At 46.3% G+C, this 16,620-nt stretch overlaps 1 protein-coding gene across 2 annotated transcripts in view; it reads left to right on the top strand.

The window, feature by feature from the left end:
• Positions 1–299: 299 nt before the first annotated feature.
• Positions 300–16,620, top strand: part of LOC135537802 (cytochrome P450 4F3-like) — a 28,890-nt gene continuing 12,569 nt past the window's right edge. Inside the window, exons 1-8 of one of the 2 annotated variants that reach the window (XM_064963811.1) lie at positions 300–352; positions 1,799–2,036; positions 6,517–6,661; positions 10,001–10,054; positions 10,832–10,959; positions 11,965–12,086; positions 15,899–16,045; positions 16,209–16,417. In XM_064963811.1, coding sequence (XP_064819883.1) covers positions 1,800–2,036; positions 6,517–6,661; positions 10,001–10,054; positions 10,832–10,959; positions 11,965–12,086; positions 15,899–16,045; positions 16,209–16,417 — 1,042 coding nt within the window. In that variant the 5' untranslated portion in view covers positions 300–352; position 1,799. Of the gene's footprint in view, positions 353–1,052; positions 1,162–1,798; positions 2,037–6,516; positions 6,662–10,000; positions 10,055–10,831; positions 10,960–11,964; positions 12,087–15,898; positions 16,046–16,208; positions 16,418–16,620 lie in introns of those variants that run through there. The other variant, XM_064963810.1, reaches the window with a different exon arrangement.

The raw sequence follows: 16,620 nt of genomic DNA, 5'->3' as shown, positions 1-16,620 counted from the left end.
AAAGTTGCAACAATGAAGAATTGAGTGTGTGCGCGTCCACGTGAAGGGGCGAATTCTGGCGGGGGAGGGGGAGACTTTCGGTATAACAACAGGTGGATGCGTAGCGACGATCCCGAGGACTGACATGGGATGGGCGCCTTCCGAGCCAACCGTGGTAAGAAACCTCTCAAGCCAACTAGGGCGTGACAGCCCAGCGCGCTGGTTTATACATCCCCCCCCCCCCCGACGTCACCACCAACCTGAAAGCAAGCACTTCCCGATGCTTCGTTTGGTGGCTTCAACATTCTGTAAAGACCGACGCTGGAGATGAGAAGCAGATACGGGGAGTTGAACGTTTATTCGGAGCAGACAGGTAACAGGAACAGCACGGGTGTACAGAGACATACGAACACGAATGTTGAAGCGGGGAACAGACAGACATGGGGGAGGGAATGACAGAGTCCAGGTGAGTCCAATAATCGTGATGCGCATAACGGGGGAAGGCAGGTGACAGTGATGATGGTGGCAGGTGTCCGTGATGATGGGGAGCCTGGAGGGAAGAGCGCGAGCAGGCAGGACATCCAGAGAAACCGAGATTGAAATCAAGTTTATATTCATGAAATTACTATAGGTGGAATTAAGATGACCCCAAAGCGATTTTTTATTATTGATACAGAAACATTTAACAATTATTCAGATTTGTTAGGAACAAGTTGATTGGCAAAGTCATGAAACATTGGAAGAATTGAAAAACCACCTTTGGGCTATGATAAAAAAATGATGCCTCTGGGTATCAGAATGTGGGAGAGCGGTGGAGAATCACAGAGTAGGCTATATGGGAGTTGTAGTTTTAAGGCGTATCAGTGGGAAGAAAATAGCCTACATGCCTACAGTATGCAATGTAACTGTATAATGTAACCGTACAGCGCAACACATTCTTTAAAATATCAACACCCACATGGTGACTGTCTCCCAAATGACTCCCTATTCCCTTTCTAGTGCACTACTTCTGACCAGGGCCCAGAGGGTTAGAGCATGTTGTATAGGTTCCTGTTGTAGGTTCCTGTTGTGTGTTGAGCCAGTGTGTGGCGGAAGAGATTAAGATAAAGAGATGTTGAAAGGGTGAGACTGTCTCAGTGCACGAGAGGAACTAAAGCAAGCCAGTCAGATCTTCTAAGAAAGGCAAGTAATCTGTGTGAGCAGACGACCAGTTATAATTAGGACCACTGTGGGTGTCAGTGTTTATGTGTTGAAGCGAGAAAAGCCATCATACCGAGCGTACTGAGTGGGTTTAGGATATGTTGTTATTCACCGATTCAAGTGATATAGAGTTGTATTCTCTTTGCACTGTGTAGGCCTACTTCACAGTCTATGAGCACAGTATTACATCAGTTGAGATGCATCGTGTTGAAGAGCTGCTGTTTCTGTTGACCAAGCGGGATGTTTTTCTGTGTGTTCTCAACCCTTGTTGTGTCTCTACTCTCTATCATACAGGATGGATTAGACTAGAGTAGAGTAGAGTAGAATAGAAAACAGTAGAATAGAGTAGAGTAGAAAACAGTAGAATTGAGTAGAGTAGAGTAGAAAACAGTAGAGTAGAATAGAGTAGAGTAGAAAAGAGTAGAATAGAAAACAGTCGAGTAGAATAGAAAACAGTTGAGTAGAATAGAAAACAGTCGAGTAGAATAGAAAACAGTAGAGTAGAATAGAAAACAGTAGAATAGAGTAGAATAGAATAGAAAACCGTAGAATAGAGTAGAATAGAATAGAATAGAATAGCTTTATTAGACTTAAGGTTGATGGTATTGTTTCTATGCAGGATGGCTGTTATTGATGCCGTGCTGGATGGTCTGCTAGATGGACTCCTGGGTCTGGGTCGTCTCCTGTCTCCTCTTTGCTCCCTCTTTGTTCTCCTCCAGCTCTCTGCTCTGGTTGTCCTCCTCCTCCTGTCCCTCCGTGTCGTCTGTCTGCTGTGGAGCCATGCTCAGTTCACCAGACGTCTCCGGTGCTTCAGTAAACCCCCCACACAAAACTGGCTGATGGGACACCTGGGAAAGGTGAGAAAACAGACTCTCTGTGTGTGTGTGTGTGTATGTATGTGTACAGACTGAATTAATGGATGGAATTGATAGGACATTAACCCCTACACTACAACCTGCATGTTGAGATGAAAAGAAATTGACTTTGGTTAATAAAGCTGATCCAATATTAATTTAAATGTATGTTGCTCCAGGGAAAGGAAATGTTTTTGTTGGTGTTGTGAATTCAGTGGATGTTTTAAGTCTCAGTGACCACCATTTTGTATTAGGCTAGTGAAGCTGACTGTTAGGCAACAGTGCTTTGTTTACAGGAAAAGGTTCTTCCGGTTTGTCAGAAGGGTAAGCTACTGTAAGTGTTGCACCACAAACACTGAAAACTAAAGTCTGTCTTTTACAACTCTAGTTGTCAACACTGAAAACTAAAGTCAGTCTTTTACAACTCTAGTTGTCAACACTGAAAACGAGTCTGTTTTTACAGCTCCAGTCGTCAACACTGAAAACGAGTCTGTTTTTACAGCTCCAGTCGTCCAACACTGAAAACGAGTCTGTTTTTACAGCTCCAGTTGTCAACACTGAAAACGAGTCTGTTTTTACAGCTCCAGTTGTCAACACTGAAAACGAGTCTGTTTTTACAGCTCCAGTTGTCAACACTGAAAACGAGTCTGTTTTTACAGCTCCAGTTGTCAACACTGAAAACTAAAGTCAGTCTTTTACAACTCCAGTTGTCAACACTGAAAACGAGTCTGTTTTTACAGCTCCAGTCGTCAACACTGAAAACGAGTCTGTTTTTACAGCTCCAGTCGTCAACACTGAAAACTAAAGTCTGTCTTTTACAACTCCAGTTGTCAACACTGAAAACTAAAGTCTGTCTTTTACAACTCTAGTTGTCAACACTGAAAACGAGTCTGTTTTTACAGCTCCAGTCGTCAACACTGAAAACGAGTCTGTTTTTACAGCTCCAGTCGTCAACACTGAAAACGAGTCTGTTTTTACAGCTCCAGTTGTCAACACTGAAAACGAGTCTGTTTTAACAGCTCCAGTTGTCAACACTGAAAACTAAAGTCTGTCTTTTACAACTCCAGTTGTCAACACTGAAAACTAAAGTCTGTCTTTTACAACTCTAGTTGTCAACAATGAAAACGAGTCTGTTTTTACAGCTCCAGTCGTCAACACTGAAAACGAGTCTGTTTTTACAGCTCCAGTTGTCAACACTGAAAACTAAAGTCAGTCTTTTACAACTCCAGTTGTCAACACTGAAAACGAGTCTGTTTTTACAGCTCCAGTCGTCAACACTGAAAACGAGTCTGTTTTTACAGCTCCAGTCGTCAACACTGAAAACTAAAGTCTGTCTTTTACAACTCCAGTTGTCAACACTGAAAACTAAAGTCTGTCTTTTACAACTCTAGTTGTCAACACTGAAAACGAGTCTGTTTTTACAGCTCCAGTCGTCAACACTGAAAACGAGTCTGTTTTTACAGCTCCAGTCGTCAACACTGAAAACGAGTCTGTTTTTACAGCTCCAGTTGTCAACACTGAAAACGAGTCTGTTTTAACAGCTCCAGTTGTCAACACTGAAAACTAAAGTCTGTCTTTTACAACTCCAGTTGTCAACACTGAAAACTAAAGTCTGTCTTTTACAACTCTAGTTGTCAACAATGAAAACGAGTCTGTTTTTACAGCTCCAGTCGTCAACACTGAAAACGAGTCTGTTTTTACAACTCCAGTTGTCAACACTGAAAACTAAAGTCTGTTTTTACAACTCCAGTCGTCCTGCCCTTTACAGTACAAAACATCTCCTTGTGAAGTCTTCATTGGCCACTCGTTCCACACCACTATCCCCCAGCCTGCAGCTAGAAAGGAGTAGCTTTGTATCAGTCCTGCAGTTGTTTCAGCAGTGGGTTTTTGTGACACCCGTGACTGGATATTGCACATGGAAGTTTGGTTTCAGCAATAGAACAGCATGAAATATTACCTTCAAATGTCCCAATGCTGGAGGAACCTCCCCCCAACCTCCCTAATGCTGGAGGAACCTCCCCCCCAGCCTCCCAAATGCTGGAGGAACCTCCCCCCCAGACTCCCAAATTCTGGAGGAACCTCCCCCCCAGCCTCCCTAATGCTGGAGGAACCTCCCCCCCCCAGCCTCCCTAATGCTGGAGGAATCTCCCCCCAGCCTCCCTAATGCTGGAGGAACCTCCCCCCCCCCCAGCCTCCCTAATGCTGGAGGAACCTCCCCCCAGCCTCCCTAATGCTGGAGGAACCTCCCCCCAGCCTCCCTAATGCTGGAAGAACCCCCCCCAGCCTCCCTAATGCTGGAGGAACCCCCCCCAGCCTCCCAAATGCTGGAGGAATCTCCCCCCCAGCCTCCCTAATGCTGGAGGAACCTCCCCCCAGCCTCCCTAATGCTGGAGGAATCTCCCCCCCAGCCTCCCTAATGCTGGAGGAACCTCCCCCAGCCTCCTTAATGCTGGAGGAACCTCCCCCCAGCCTCTCTAATGCTGGAGGAACCTCCCCCAGCCTCTCTAATGCTGGAGGAACCTCCCCCAGCCTCCCTAATGCTGGAGGAACCTCCCCCCAGCCTCTCTAATGCTGGAGGAACCTCCCCCCAGCCTCCCTAATGCTGGAGGAACCTCCCCCCAGCCTCCCTAATGCTGGAGGAACCTCCCCCCAGCCTCCCTAATGCTGGAGGAACCTCCCCCAGCCTCCCTAATGCTGGAGGAACCCCCCCCAGCCTCCCTAATGCTGGAGGAACCTCCCCCCAGCCTCCCTAATGCTGGAGGAACCTCCCCCCAGCCTCTCTAATGCTGGAGGAACCTCCCCCCAGCCTCCCTAATGCTGGAGGAACCTCCCCCCAGCCTCCCTAATGCTGGAGGAACCTCCCTCCCCAGCCTCCCTAATGCTGGAGGAACCTCCCCCCAGCCTCCCTAATGCTGGAGGAACCTCCCCCCCCAGCCTCCCTAATGCTGGAGGAACCTCCCCCCCAGCCTCCCTAATGCTAGAGGAACCTCCCCCCCAACCTCCCTAATGCTGGAGGAACCTCCCCCCCAGCCTCTCTAATGCTGGAGGAACCTCCCCCCAGCCTCCCTAATGCTGGAGGAACCTCCCCCCAGCCTCCCTAATGCTAGAGGAACCTCCCCCCAGCCTCCCTAATGCTGGAGGAACCTCCCCCCCCAGCCTCCCTAATGCTGGAGGAACCTCCCCCCAGCCTCCCTAATGCTAGAGGAACCTCCCCCCAGCCTCCCTAATGCTAGAGGAACCTCCCCCCAACCTCCCTAATGCTGGAGGAACCTCCCCCCCAGCCTCCCTAATGCTGGAGGAACCTCCCCCCAGCCTCCCTAATGCTAGAGGAACCTCCCCCCAACCTCCCTAATGCTGGAGGAACCTCCCCCCCAGCTTCCCTAATGCTGGAGGAACCTCCCCCCCAGCCTCCCTAATGCTGGCAACACTGGAGGCCTTTCTTTGTTTCCCTAATGAAATATATACGTGTTTATCTTTATTCATATTATAAACAAAATGTGTTTCTACCTGTGTGTGTGTGTGTGTTGTGTGTTTCTACCTATGTGTTTGTGTGTGTGTTGTGTGTTTCTACCTATGTGTGTGTGTGTTTCTACCTATGTGTGTGTGTGTGTTGTGTGTTTCTACCTATGTGTTTGTGTGTGTGTTGTGTGTTTCTACCTATGTGTTTGTGTGTGTGTTGTGTGTTTCTACCTATGTGTGTGTGTGTTTCTACCTATGTGTGTGTGTGTGTTGTGTGTTTCTACCTATGTGTTTGTGTGTGTGTTGTGTGTTTCTACCTATGTGTGTGTGTGTTGTGTGTGTTTCTACCTATGTGTGTGTGTGTGTTGTGTGTTTCTACCTATGTGTGTGTGGTGTGTTGTGTGTTTCTACCTATGTGTGTGTGTGTGTGTGTGTATGTTGTGTGTTTCTACCTATGTGTGTGTGTGTGTTGTGTGTTTCTACCTATGTGTGTGTGGTGTGTGTGTGTTTCTACCTGTGTGTGTGTGTGTGTGTGTTTCTACCTGTGTGTGTGTGTGTGTGTTTCTACCTGTGTGTGTGTGTGTGTGTGTGTGTTTCTACCTACGTGTGTGTGTGTGTGTTGTGTGTTTCTACCTATGTGTGTGTGTGTGTGTTGTGTGTTTCTACCTATGTGTGTGTTGTGTGTGTGTGTTTCTACCTACGTGTGTGTGGTGTGTGTGTGTTTCTACCTATGTGTGTTGTGTGTTTCTACCTATGTGTGTGTTGTGTGTTTTTACCCTTTGTGTGTGTTGTGTGTTTCTACCTATGTGTGTGTTGTGTGCTTCTACCTATGTGTGTGTTGTGTGCTTCTACCTATGTGTGTTTGTGTGTGTGTGTTGTGTGTTTCTACCTATGTGTGTGTGTGTGTGTTGTGTGTTTCTACCTATGTGTGTGTGTGTGTGTGTGTTGTGTGTTTCTACCTATGTGTGTGTGTGTTGTGTGTTTCTACCTATGTGTGTGTGGTGTGTGTGTGTGTGGTGTGTAGATGCGGAGCACAGAGGAAGGCCTGCAGGCAGTGGATCAGCTAGTAAGAACCTACAGCCACTCCTGCTCCTGGTTTCTGGGCCCCTTCTACTCCCTGGTACGACTCTTCCACCCTGACTACATCAAGCCTCTGCTGCTGGCACCAGGTACATACATCTTTCACTCCTGGGTCCTGTTCATTAGGGAACCAAACCTAAGAAAACCAACTGTAACCCGGGAGGGACTAACTGGAATTGTCCAATAAGAAGTGCTCATTTTCATTTCCCATTGTTAAATGTTTCAAAACGTTTTTCTTTTTTTTGACTTGTGTGCCCTAATCAACAGTGTGCCCTGTATACAGAAGACCACTTAATTTAGTTCATGGACCAGAGGGCCACATTTCACACATTTGTCTACTTTCGGCTGGCAAAGTCTAACAACAATTTTCAGTAAGGACTGTGGGTAATATTTCGATATCAATAACACTTATCAGAGGTAGCTACATGTGGCTATCACTACATTATATGTTATGACCCCTTATGCAGTTAGTTAGGGGTCATAGACTGAGGGAATGAAATCTAGTTTTGTGTTGTCAGGGAACAATCTTCTCATACTAACTCAATTGATATATTATAAACTTGATGATACAACACTATTTAAGGTATGAAACAATTGGGATTGGTAATGACATGTCTATGGGGCCACCTTGAGGGGGGGGGGTTTATATGTTATACACATATTCATGTTGTGGTGCAAGGAGACAGAATGGGCAGTATAGGGATATGCTCTGTTACCACGTGACAAGGGTGTGAAGTACTTAATAAGTAAAAAAAATACTTTCAAGTACTACTTAAGTTGTTTGTTTGTGGTATTTTACAGATCACACCTTTCATGTCAGCATGCTGGGTGTTAATATAGAGCAGAGTATTGTACTATAAAAACATCATGGTACCAGATATAGATATCTTCATTTCCTTGACCAACTTCCCTAAAAACAAATATGTTGTTCTGCTATTTGAAACACTCTGGTTTCAATGGTGAATCAGTCGAGGTAAATCATTAGATACAACAGCCCCCCCCCCCAAAAAATGGACCAATCTCGTGGTTTTTAACATAACATCCATCCAATAGGATGGATCCATTGCTGTTTGATACAGTCATTTTCAACGAGCATGTGAACATTCCAACTTCTCTTCAACATTCTTTAATCAGCCTTCAAACATTTTAGACTCACATTCAACAAGATATGTAAATGTGTGAAAACATAATTTTATTTAGAGAGGTTATTTGATCAGGGGCTTGTGGAGAACAATTGAATACCATCAAAGCTTTGCCACCCTAGAGTGGATACATTTTCCCACTGTCCCATAGACTAATAGGCTGTCTGTCATAGCTACAGGGGGGGGGTGGTACTGATCGCTCCCATACACACTCCCGTCCTGCTCACCCAAGCTCCCATACACACTCCCGTCCTGCTCACCCAAGCTCCCATACACACTCCCGTCCTGCTCACCCAAGCTCCCATACACACTCCCGTCCTGCTCACCCAAGCTCCCATACACACTCCCGTCCTGCTCACCCAAGCTCCCATACACACTCCCGTCCTGCTCACCCAAGCTCCCATACACACTCCCGTCCTGCTCACCCAAGCTCCCATACACACTCCCGTCCTGCTCACCCAAGCTCACATACACACTCCCGTCCTGCTCACCCAAGCTCCCATACACACTCCCGTCCTGCTCACCCAAGCTCCCATACACACTCCCGTCCTGCTCACCCAAGCTCCCATACACACTCCCGTCCTGCTCACCCAAGCTCCCATTAGGCCTACATACATGACTGCATACAAAAACACACTGATGGGATACACAAACAGGACATTTCTTTACCAAGTCACGACAGCCTTATCACACAATCAAAATGTACTGATTGATTAAAGTGGGGAAATATGTGTTCCAATCATGCGCTAAAGTTTTGGAATAAAATATGCTTCTCGTCTAGTTTAGGCTTTTTTTATGAACTGATAGCGTGTCATTTAGAATAGGTTATAACCCCCCTAACTGCTAGCGTGTCATTTAGAATAGGTTATGACCACCCTAATGGCTACTGTGTCATTTAGAATAGGTTATAACCACCCTAATGGCTACTGTGTCATTTAGAATAGGTTCTAACCACCCTAATGGCTACTGTGTCATTTAGAATTGGTTATAACCCCCCTAACGGCTACTGTGTCATTTGGAATTTGTTATAACCCCCCTAACGGCTACTGTGTCATTTAGAATAGGTTATAACCACCCTAATGGCTACTGTGTCATTTAGAATAGGTTTTAACCCCCCAACTGCTAGTTTGTCATTTAGAATAGGTTATAACCCCCCTAACTGCTAGCGTGTCATTTAGAATAGGTTATAACCACCCTAATGGCTACTGTGTCATTTAGAATAGGTTATAACCACCCTAATGGCTACTGTGTCATTTAGAATAGGTTATAACCACCCTAATGGCTACTGTGTCATTTAGAATAGGTTATAACCACCCCAATGGCTACTGTGTCATTTAGAATTGGTTATAACCCCCCTAACGGCTACTGTGTCATTTGGAATTTGTTATAACCCCCCTAACGGCTACTGTGTCATTTAGAATAGGTTATAACCACCCTAATGGCTACTGTGTCATTTAGAATAGGTTTTAACCTCCCAACCGCTACTGTGTCATTTAGAATAGGTTATAACCACCCTAATGGCTACTGGGTCATTTAGAATAGGTTATAACCCCCCTAACGGCTACTGTGTCATTTGGAATTTGTTATAACCCCCCTAACGGCTACTGTGTCATTTAGAATAGGTTATAACCACCCTAATGGCCAATGTGTCATTTACAATAAGTTAGAATCCCCCTAACAGTACTGTGTCATTTAGAATAGGTTATAACCCCCCACCCCCCTAACTGCTAGTGTGTCATTTATAATAGGTTATAGCCCCCCTTAACTGCTCGTGTGTAATTTAGAATAGGTTATAACCCCCCCCCCCCCCCTAACTGCTAGTGTGTCATTTATAATAGGTTGTAACCCCCCCCCCCTAACTGCTAGTGTGTCATTTAGAATAGGTTGCTAGTGTGAACAGTGATGTAGATGAGACAAACACACTTGTTTCGGGAGCGCGAGTCGTGGCTCAGTTGACTCTTGTAGGTCTTAATTTTGCAAATTAGGCTACCTCACATCTCAATTAGGCTTAAATGTTTGTCGGTTTAGACAGAGAAGATAGGTCTAAACATGTGATTTGGTTGTCAATTGTGCTACTGGCTCTAGTGTGCGAGCAAGCCAGTGTGTTTAAAGTTGAGTTAATTTGTCATGAGAAAAAGGCTTGTGGAAAAAATAACTCCCTCGCATGGTTTTACCATCTCACCACCAGGTGGTGCTGCCGCACCCTCTGCACCCCTTCTTCCTACTGCCATGCTGTCTGCTTTTCTCCTTAGCAAGTAGACCAACACCATTTTTCCATCCTTGCAGCTTCCATCACAGTCAAAGATGAGCTTTTCTATGGGTTCCTGAGACCATGGCTGGGTAAGTACAAAACATGAACACCTTTCATTTACTTTATACATACAATACACTCTCAAATCAAATCCTCTCTCACAGTAGTATTTCATATACTATATACAGTACTTTAGGATCCTCTGTCCTAGTGACAGTCAGTAGTATTTCCTATACTATATACAGTACTTTAGGATCCTCTGTCCTAGTGACAGTCACAGTAGTATTTCCTATACTATACACAGTACTTTATGATCCTCTGTCCTAGTGACAGTCATATTTCCTATACTATATACAGTACTTTAGGATCCTCTGTCCTAGTGACAGTCAGTAATATTTCCTATACTATATACAGTACTTTAGGATCCTCTGTCCTAGTGACAGTCAGTAATATTTCCTATACTATATACAGTACTTTAGGATCCTCTGTCCTAGTGACAGTCAGTAGTATTTCCTATACTATATACAGTACTTTAGGATCCTCTGTCCTAGTGACAGTCAGTAATATTTCCTATACTATATACAGTACTTTAGGATCCTCTGTCCTAGTGACAGTCACAGTAGTATTTCCTATACTATATACAGTACTTTAGGATCCTCTGTCCTAGTGACAGTCAGTAATATTTCCTATACTATATACAGTACTTTAGGATCCTCTGTCCTAGTGACAGTCAGTAATATTTCCTATACTATATACAGTACTTTAGGATCCTCTGTCCTAGTGACAGTCAGTAATATTTCCTATACTATATACAGTACTTTCAGATTCTCTATCCTGGTCACAGTTACAGTAATATTGTCATACAGGACAGAGTCTTCTCCTGAGTAACGGAGAGGACTGGTCTCGTCGAAGACGTCTACTCACTCCTGCATTCCACTTCGACATCCTCAAGAACTATGTGAAGATCTTCAACCACTCCTCCGACATCATGCATGTGAGTCTATGGAGCAACAGCAGCCATTACGTGGGTTCATTTAAGTAGCAATCAAGAAATCACCCCATTTGGCCCATTAAATATGTTAGAGAAACAAGTAGTATAGTTTACAAGTTTATTTTTTTTGCATCAGCTTCTCTGTTTTTAAACTGCCCTCTGTAATTATTGGAACAGTGAAGTATTTTTGAAACTTATTTTAGCTCTATACTTGAAAACTTTGGATCCATATCGGGTGAAGCGTTTAGAAATTACAGCAGTTTTTGTACATAGACCTCCCATTTTAGGGGAGCGAACTAGTAAAAAGTGTATTTGGTCCCGTATTCATAGCACGCAACGACGACATCAAATTAGTTTGATGCATTTGCTTTTTGTTTTGGTTGGGTTTCAGATTATTAGGTTCCAGATACAGTGTGTCAGACAGAGGTGGCTGGTGGGAGGAGCTATATCGGTTCAATTCCAGCCATTACAATGAGCCCGTCCTCCTATAGCTCCTCCCACCAGCCTCACCTGGTGTAAGAATGTAAGAGGTCGTGTGGCGATGTGGTGAGGTAGGCAACAAAAATGTCTCCCATAGAGTTAGTTGGAGGACTTGTTATGGACATAACCCACTTTAGCATGTATTGCCATTGAGTGATTCCACCATTTTAAAGAAGTCAACTTGGTGGGGATTCCTATGGGTTCTAAGTGATCAGCCAAATATCAGAGCATTGTCGCCTGGTTGCAGTGTTTGTAAATGGCTTTAAGCTATATCACTGCCATCTAGTGGCCACAATAAATAAATGACACAAGATATGATTCAGGACTCCAGTACTGCAGGTGGCTGTAAAATCACCAATATTAGCGTTAGGCTTTTTAAAAACACTAAGAAATAAGAAAATGGACTACTTCAAAATGGAGATAGAACGGGCAGCGTTACTGAGGCTGTCACAGACACCTTAATAGGACAGATACAAAGATGACTCCTCTAATTAACTCTATGGTCTCTCCCCTGTTGGTTGGCGTCAGTCTAAGTGGCGCCGCCTGGTGGCCGAGGGAGAGAGCCGCCAGGACATGTTCAGTCACATCAGCCTGATGACTCTGGACAGTCTGCTCAGATGTACCTTCAGCTACAACAGCAACTGCCAGGAGTGAGTAGTCTATGTTTAATATGACCAGAGTCCAGTAACCTTGTACCTCTGATACTGACTGAGACCAGAGTCCAGTAACCTTGTACCTCTGATACTGACTGAGACCAGAGTCTAGTAACCTTGTACCTCTGATACTGAGACCAGAGTCCAGTAACCTTGTACCTCTGATACTGACTGAGACCAGAGTCCAGTAACCTTGTACCTCTGATACTGACTGAGACCAGAGTCCAGTAACCTTGTACCTCTGATACTGAGACCAGAGTCCAGTAACCTTGTACCTCTGATACTGAGACCAGAGTCCAGTAACCTTGTACCTCTGATACTGACTGAGACCAGAGTCCAGTAACCTTGTACCTCTGTTACTGAGACCAGAGTCCAGTAACCTTGTACCTCTGATACTGAGACCAGAGTCCAGTAACCTTGTACCTCTGATACTGACTGAGACCAGAGCCCAGTAACCTTGTACCTCTGATACTGAGACCAGAGTCCAGTAACCTTGTACCTCTGATACTGAGACCAGAGTCCAGTAACCTTGTACCTCTGATACTGAGACCAGAGTCCAGTAACCTTGTACCTCTGATACTGACTGAGACCAGAGTCCAGTAACCTTGTACCTCTGATACTGAGACCAGAGTCCAGTAACCTTGTACCTCTGATACTGACTGAGACCAGAGTCCAGTAACCTTGTACCTCTGATACTGAGACCAGAGTCCAGTAACCTTGTACCTCTGATACTGAGACCAGAGTCCAGTAACCTTGTACCTCTGATACTGAGACCAGAGTCCAGTAACCTTGTACCTCTGATACTGAGACCAGAGTCCAGTAACCTTGTACCTCTGATACTGACTGAGACCAGAGTCCAGTAACCTTGTACCTCTGATACTGAGACCAGAGTCCAGTAACCTTGTACCTCTGATACTGACTGAGACCAGAGTCCAGTAACCTTGTACCTCTGATACTGACTGAGAACAGAGTCCAGTAACCTTGTACCTCTGATACTGACTGAGACCAGAGTCCAGTAACCTTGTACCTCTGATACTGACTGAGACCAGAGTCCAGTAACCTTGTACCTCTGATACTGAGACCAGAGTCCAGTAACCTTGTACCTCTGATACTGACTGAGACCAGAGTCCAGTAGCTTTCTACCTCTGATACTGACTGAGACAAGAGCCCAGTAACCATAGTCCCCTCTACCCTCCTCTATCTAACCCTGTCTCCACCCTCTCTCCTCTATGTAACCCTGTCTCCACCCTCTCTCCTCTATGTAACCCTGTCTCCACCCTCTCTCCTCTATGTAACCCTGTCTCCACCCTCCCTCCTCTATCTAACTCTGTCTCCATCCTCCCTTCTCTATCTAACCCTGTCTCCTCCCTCCTCTATCTAACCCTGTCTCCTCCCTCCTCTATCTAACCCTGTCTCCATCCTCCCTCCTCTATCTAACCCTGTCTCCATCCTCCCTCCTCTATCTAACCCTGTCTCCACCCTCTCTCCTCTATGCAACCCTGTCTCCATCCTCCCTCCTATCTAACCCTGTCTCCACCCTCCCTCCTCTATGTAACCCTGTCTCCACCCTCCCTCCTATCTAACCCTGTCTCCATCCTCCCTCCTTTATGTAACCCTGTCTCCATCCTCCCTCATCTATCTAACCCTGTCTCCTCCCTCCTCTACCTAACCCTGTCTCCTCCCTCCTCTACCTAACCATGTCTCCTCCCTCCTCTATCTAACCATGTCTCCTCCCTCCTCTATCTAACCATGTCTCCTCCCTCCTCTATCTAACCATGTCTCCTCCCTCCTCTATCTAACCATGTCTTCTCCCTCCTCTATCTAACCATGTCTCCATCCTCCCTCCTCTATCTAACCATGTCTCCATCCTCCCTCCTCTATCTAACCATGTCTCCATCCTCCCTCCTCTATCTAACTCTGTCTCCATCCTCCTCTATCTAACCATGTCTCCTCCCTCCTCTGTCCTCTGTCTCCTCCCTCCTCTATCTAACTCTGTCTCCATCCTCCATCTAACCCTGTCTCCTCCCTACTCTATCTAACCCTGTCTCCCTCCTCCCTCCTCTATGTAACCCTGTCTCCATTCTCCCTCCTCTATCTAACTCTGTCTCCGTCATCCCTCCTCTGTCTCCGTCCTCCCTCCTCTATGTAACCCTGTCTCCATCCTCCCTCCTCTATCTAACTCTGTCTCCGTCATCCCTCCTCTATCTAACCATGTCTCCATCCTCCCTCCTCTATCTAACTCTGTCTCCATCCTCCTCTATCTAACCATGTCTCCTCCCTCCTCTGTCCTCTGTCTCCTCCCTCCTCTATCTAACTCTGTCTCCATCCTCCATCTAACCCTGTCTCCATCCTCCATCTAACCCTGTCTCCTCCCTCCTCTATCTAACTCTGTCTCCATCCTCCCTCCTCTATGTAACCCTGTCTCCCTCCTCCCTCCTCTATGTAACCCTGTCTCCATCCTCCCTCCTCTATGTAACTCTGTCTCCATCCTCCCTCCTCTATCTAACCCGGTCTCCATCCTCCCTCCTCTATCTAACCCTGTCTCCATCCTCCCTCCTCTATCTAACCCTGTCTCCATCCTCCCTCCTCTATCTAACCCTGTCTCCATCCTCCCTCCTCTATCTAACCCTGTCTCCAACCTCCCTCCTCTATCTAACCCTGTCTCCATCCTCCCTCCTCTATCTAACTCTGTCTCCATCCTCCCTCCTCTATCTAACCCGGTCTCCATCCTCCCTCCTCTATCTAACCCGGTCTCCATCCTCCCTCCTCTATCTAACCCGGTCTCCATCCTCCCTCCTCTATCTAACCCGGTCTCCATCCTCCCTCCTCTATCTAACCCGATCTCCATCCTCCCTCCTCTATCTAACCCGGTCTCCATCCTCCCTCCTCTATCTAACTCTGTCTCCATCCTCCCTCCTCTATCTAACCCGGTCTCCATCCTCCCTCCTCTATCTAACCCGGTCTCCAACCTCCCTCCTCTATCTAACCCGGTCTCCAACCTCCCTCCTCTATCTAACCCGGTCTCCATCCTCCCTCCTCTATCTAACCCGGTCTCCATCCTCCCTCCTCTATCTAACCCGGTCTCCATCCTCCCTCCTCTATCTAACCCTGTCTCCATCCTCCCTCCTCTATCTAACCCTGTCTCCATCCTCCCTCCTCTATCTAACCCGGTCTCCAACCTCCCTCCTCTATCTAACCCGGTCTCCAACCTCCCTCCTCTATCTAACCCGGTCTCCATCCTCCCTCCTCTATCTAACCCTGTCTCCATCCTCCCTCCTCTATCTAACCCTGTCTCCATCCTCCCTCCTCTATCTAACCCTGTCTCCATCCTCCCTCCTCTATCTAACCCTGTCTCCATCCTCCCTCCTCTATCTAACTCTGTCTCCATCCTCCCTCCTCTATCTAACCATGTCTCCATCCTCCCTCCTCTATCTAACCCGGTCTCCATCCTCCCTCCTCTATCTAACCCTGTCTCCATCCTCCCTCCTCTATCTAACCCTGTCTCCATCCTCCCTCCTCTATCTAACCCTGTCTCCATCCTCCCTCCTCTATCTAACTCTGTCTCCATCCTCCCTCCTCTATCTAACCATGTCTCCATCCTCCCTCCTCTATCTAACCCTGTCTCCATCCTCCCTCCTCTATCTAACCCGGTCTCCTCCCTCCCTCCTCTATCTAACCCGGTCTCCTCCCTCCTCTATCTAACCCTGTCTCCTCCCTCCTCTATCTAACCCTGTCTCCTCTATCTAACCCGGTCTCCATCCTCCCTCCTCTATCTAACTCTGTCTGATGGCTCCTTTCCTTTCGTCCAGGAGTTCCAGTGAGTACATTGCAGCCATTTTTGAGCTGAGTACCCTGGTGATTGAGCGGAGAGGACGTATCCTGCACCACTGGGACTGTCTGTACTGGAGGTCCCCAGAGGGACAGCGCTTCAAACAGGCCTGTAGTGTAGTACACGGGTAAGAAGATTGGCTGAACATTTCCCTGAAATTCAAAGGTTTTCCTGAAATTCCCTTTGGAAGATACCTGGAAGCTGAAAATCCAAGATTCCTCCAAACAGGATTTCTGGAATACTTTGGAATTTTCAGAAAGTAACTCAAGTTCTTACAACCCTATACACAGGTTCACCAGGACTGTTGTCCAGGAGCGCAGAGCACAGCTTCTCCACCGGGGGGAGCCAGAGAGCCACACTGACACCACAGGAGGGGAGGAGAAGAAGAAGAAAAGAGTAGCAGATTTCATTGATTTGTTACTGCTGTCAAAGGATGAGGATGGTCATGGTCTCACAGATGAGGAGATAAAAGCAGAGGCAGACACTTTCATGTTTGGAGGTGATCCTCGAGTGTTCAGATCCACCATATCCTTTACTGTATTTACCCTGGCAGTATATCCTATCATAAACTACTGTATTTATCCTGGCAGTATATCCTATCATAAACTACTGTATTTACCCTGGCAGTATATCCTATCATAAACTACTGTATTTACCCTGGCAGTATATCCTATCATAAACTACTGTATTTATCCTGGCAGT

This window comes from Oncorhynchus masou, unplaced genomic scaffold, assembly GCF_036934945.1.
Source record: "Oncorhynchus masou masou isolate Uvic2021 unplaced genomic scaffold, UVic_Omas_1.1 unplaced_scaffold_844, whole genome shotgun sequence".
In the NCBI taxonomy this organism is placed as follows: Eukaryota; Metazoa; Chordata; class Actinopteri; order Salmoniformes; family Salmonidae; genus Oncorhynchus; species Oncorhynchus masou.
The sequence above is the reverse complement of the archived record's forward strand: the minus strand, read 5'-3'. Positions and strand labels throughout refer to the sequence as shown.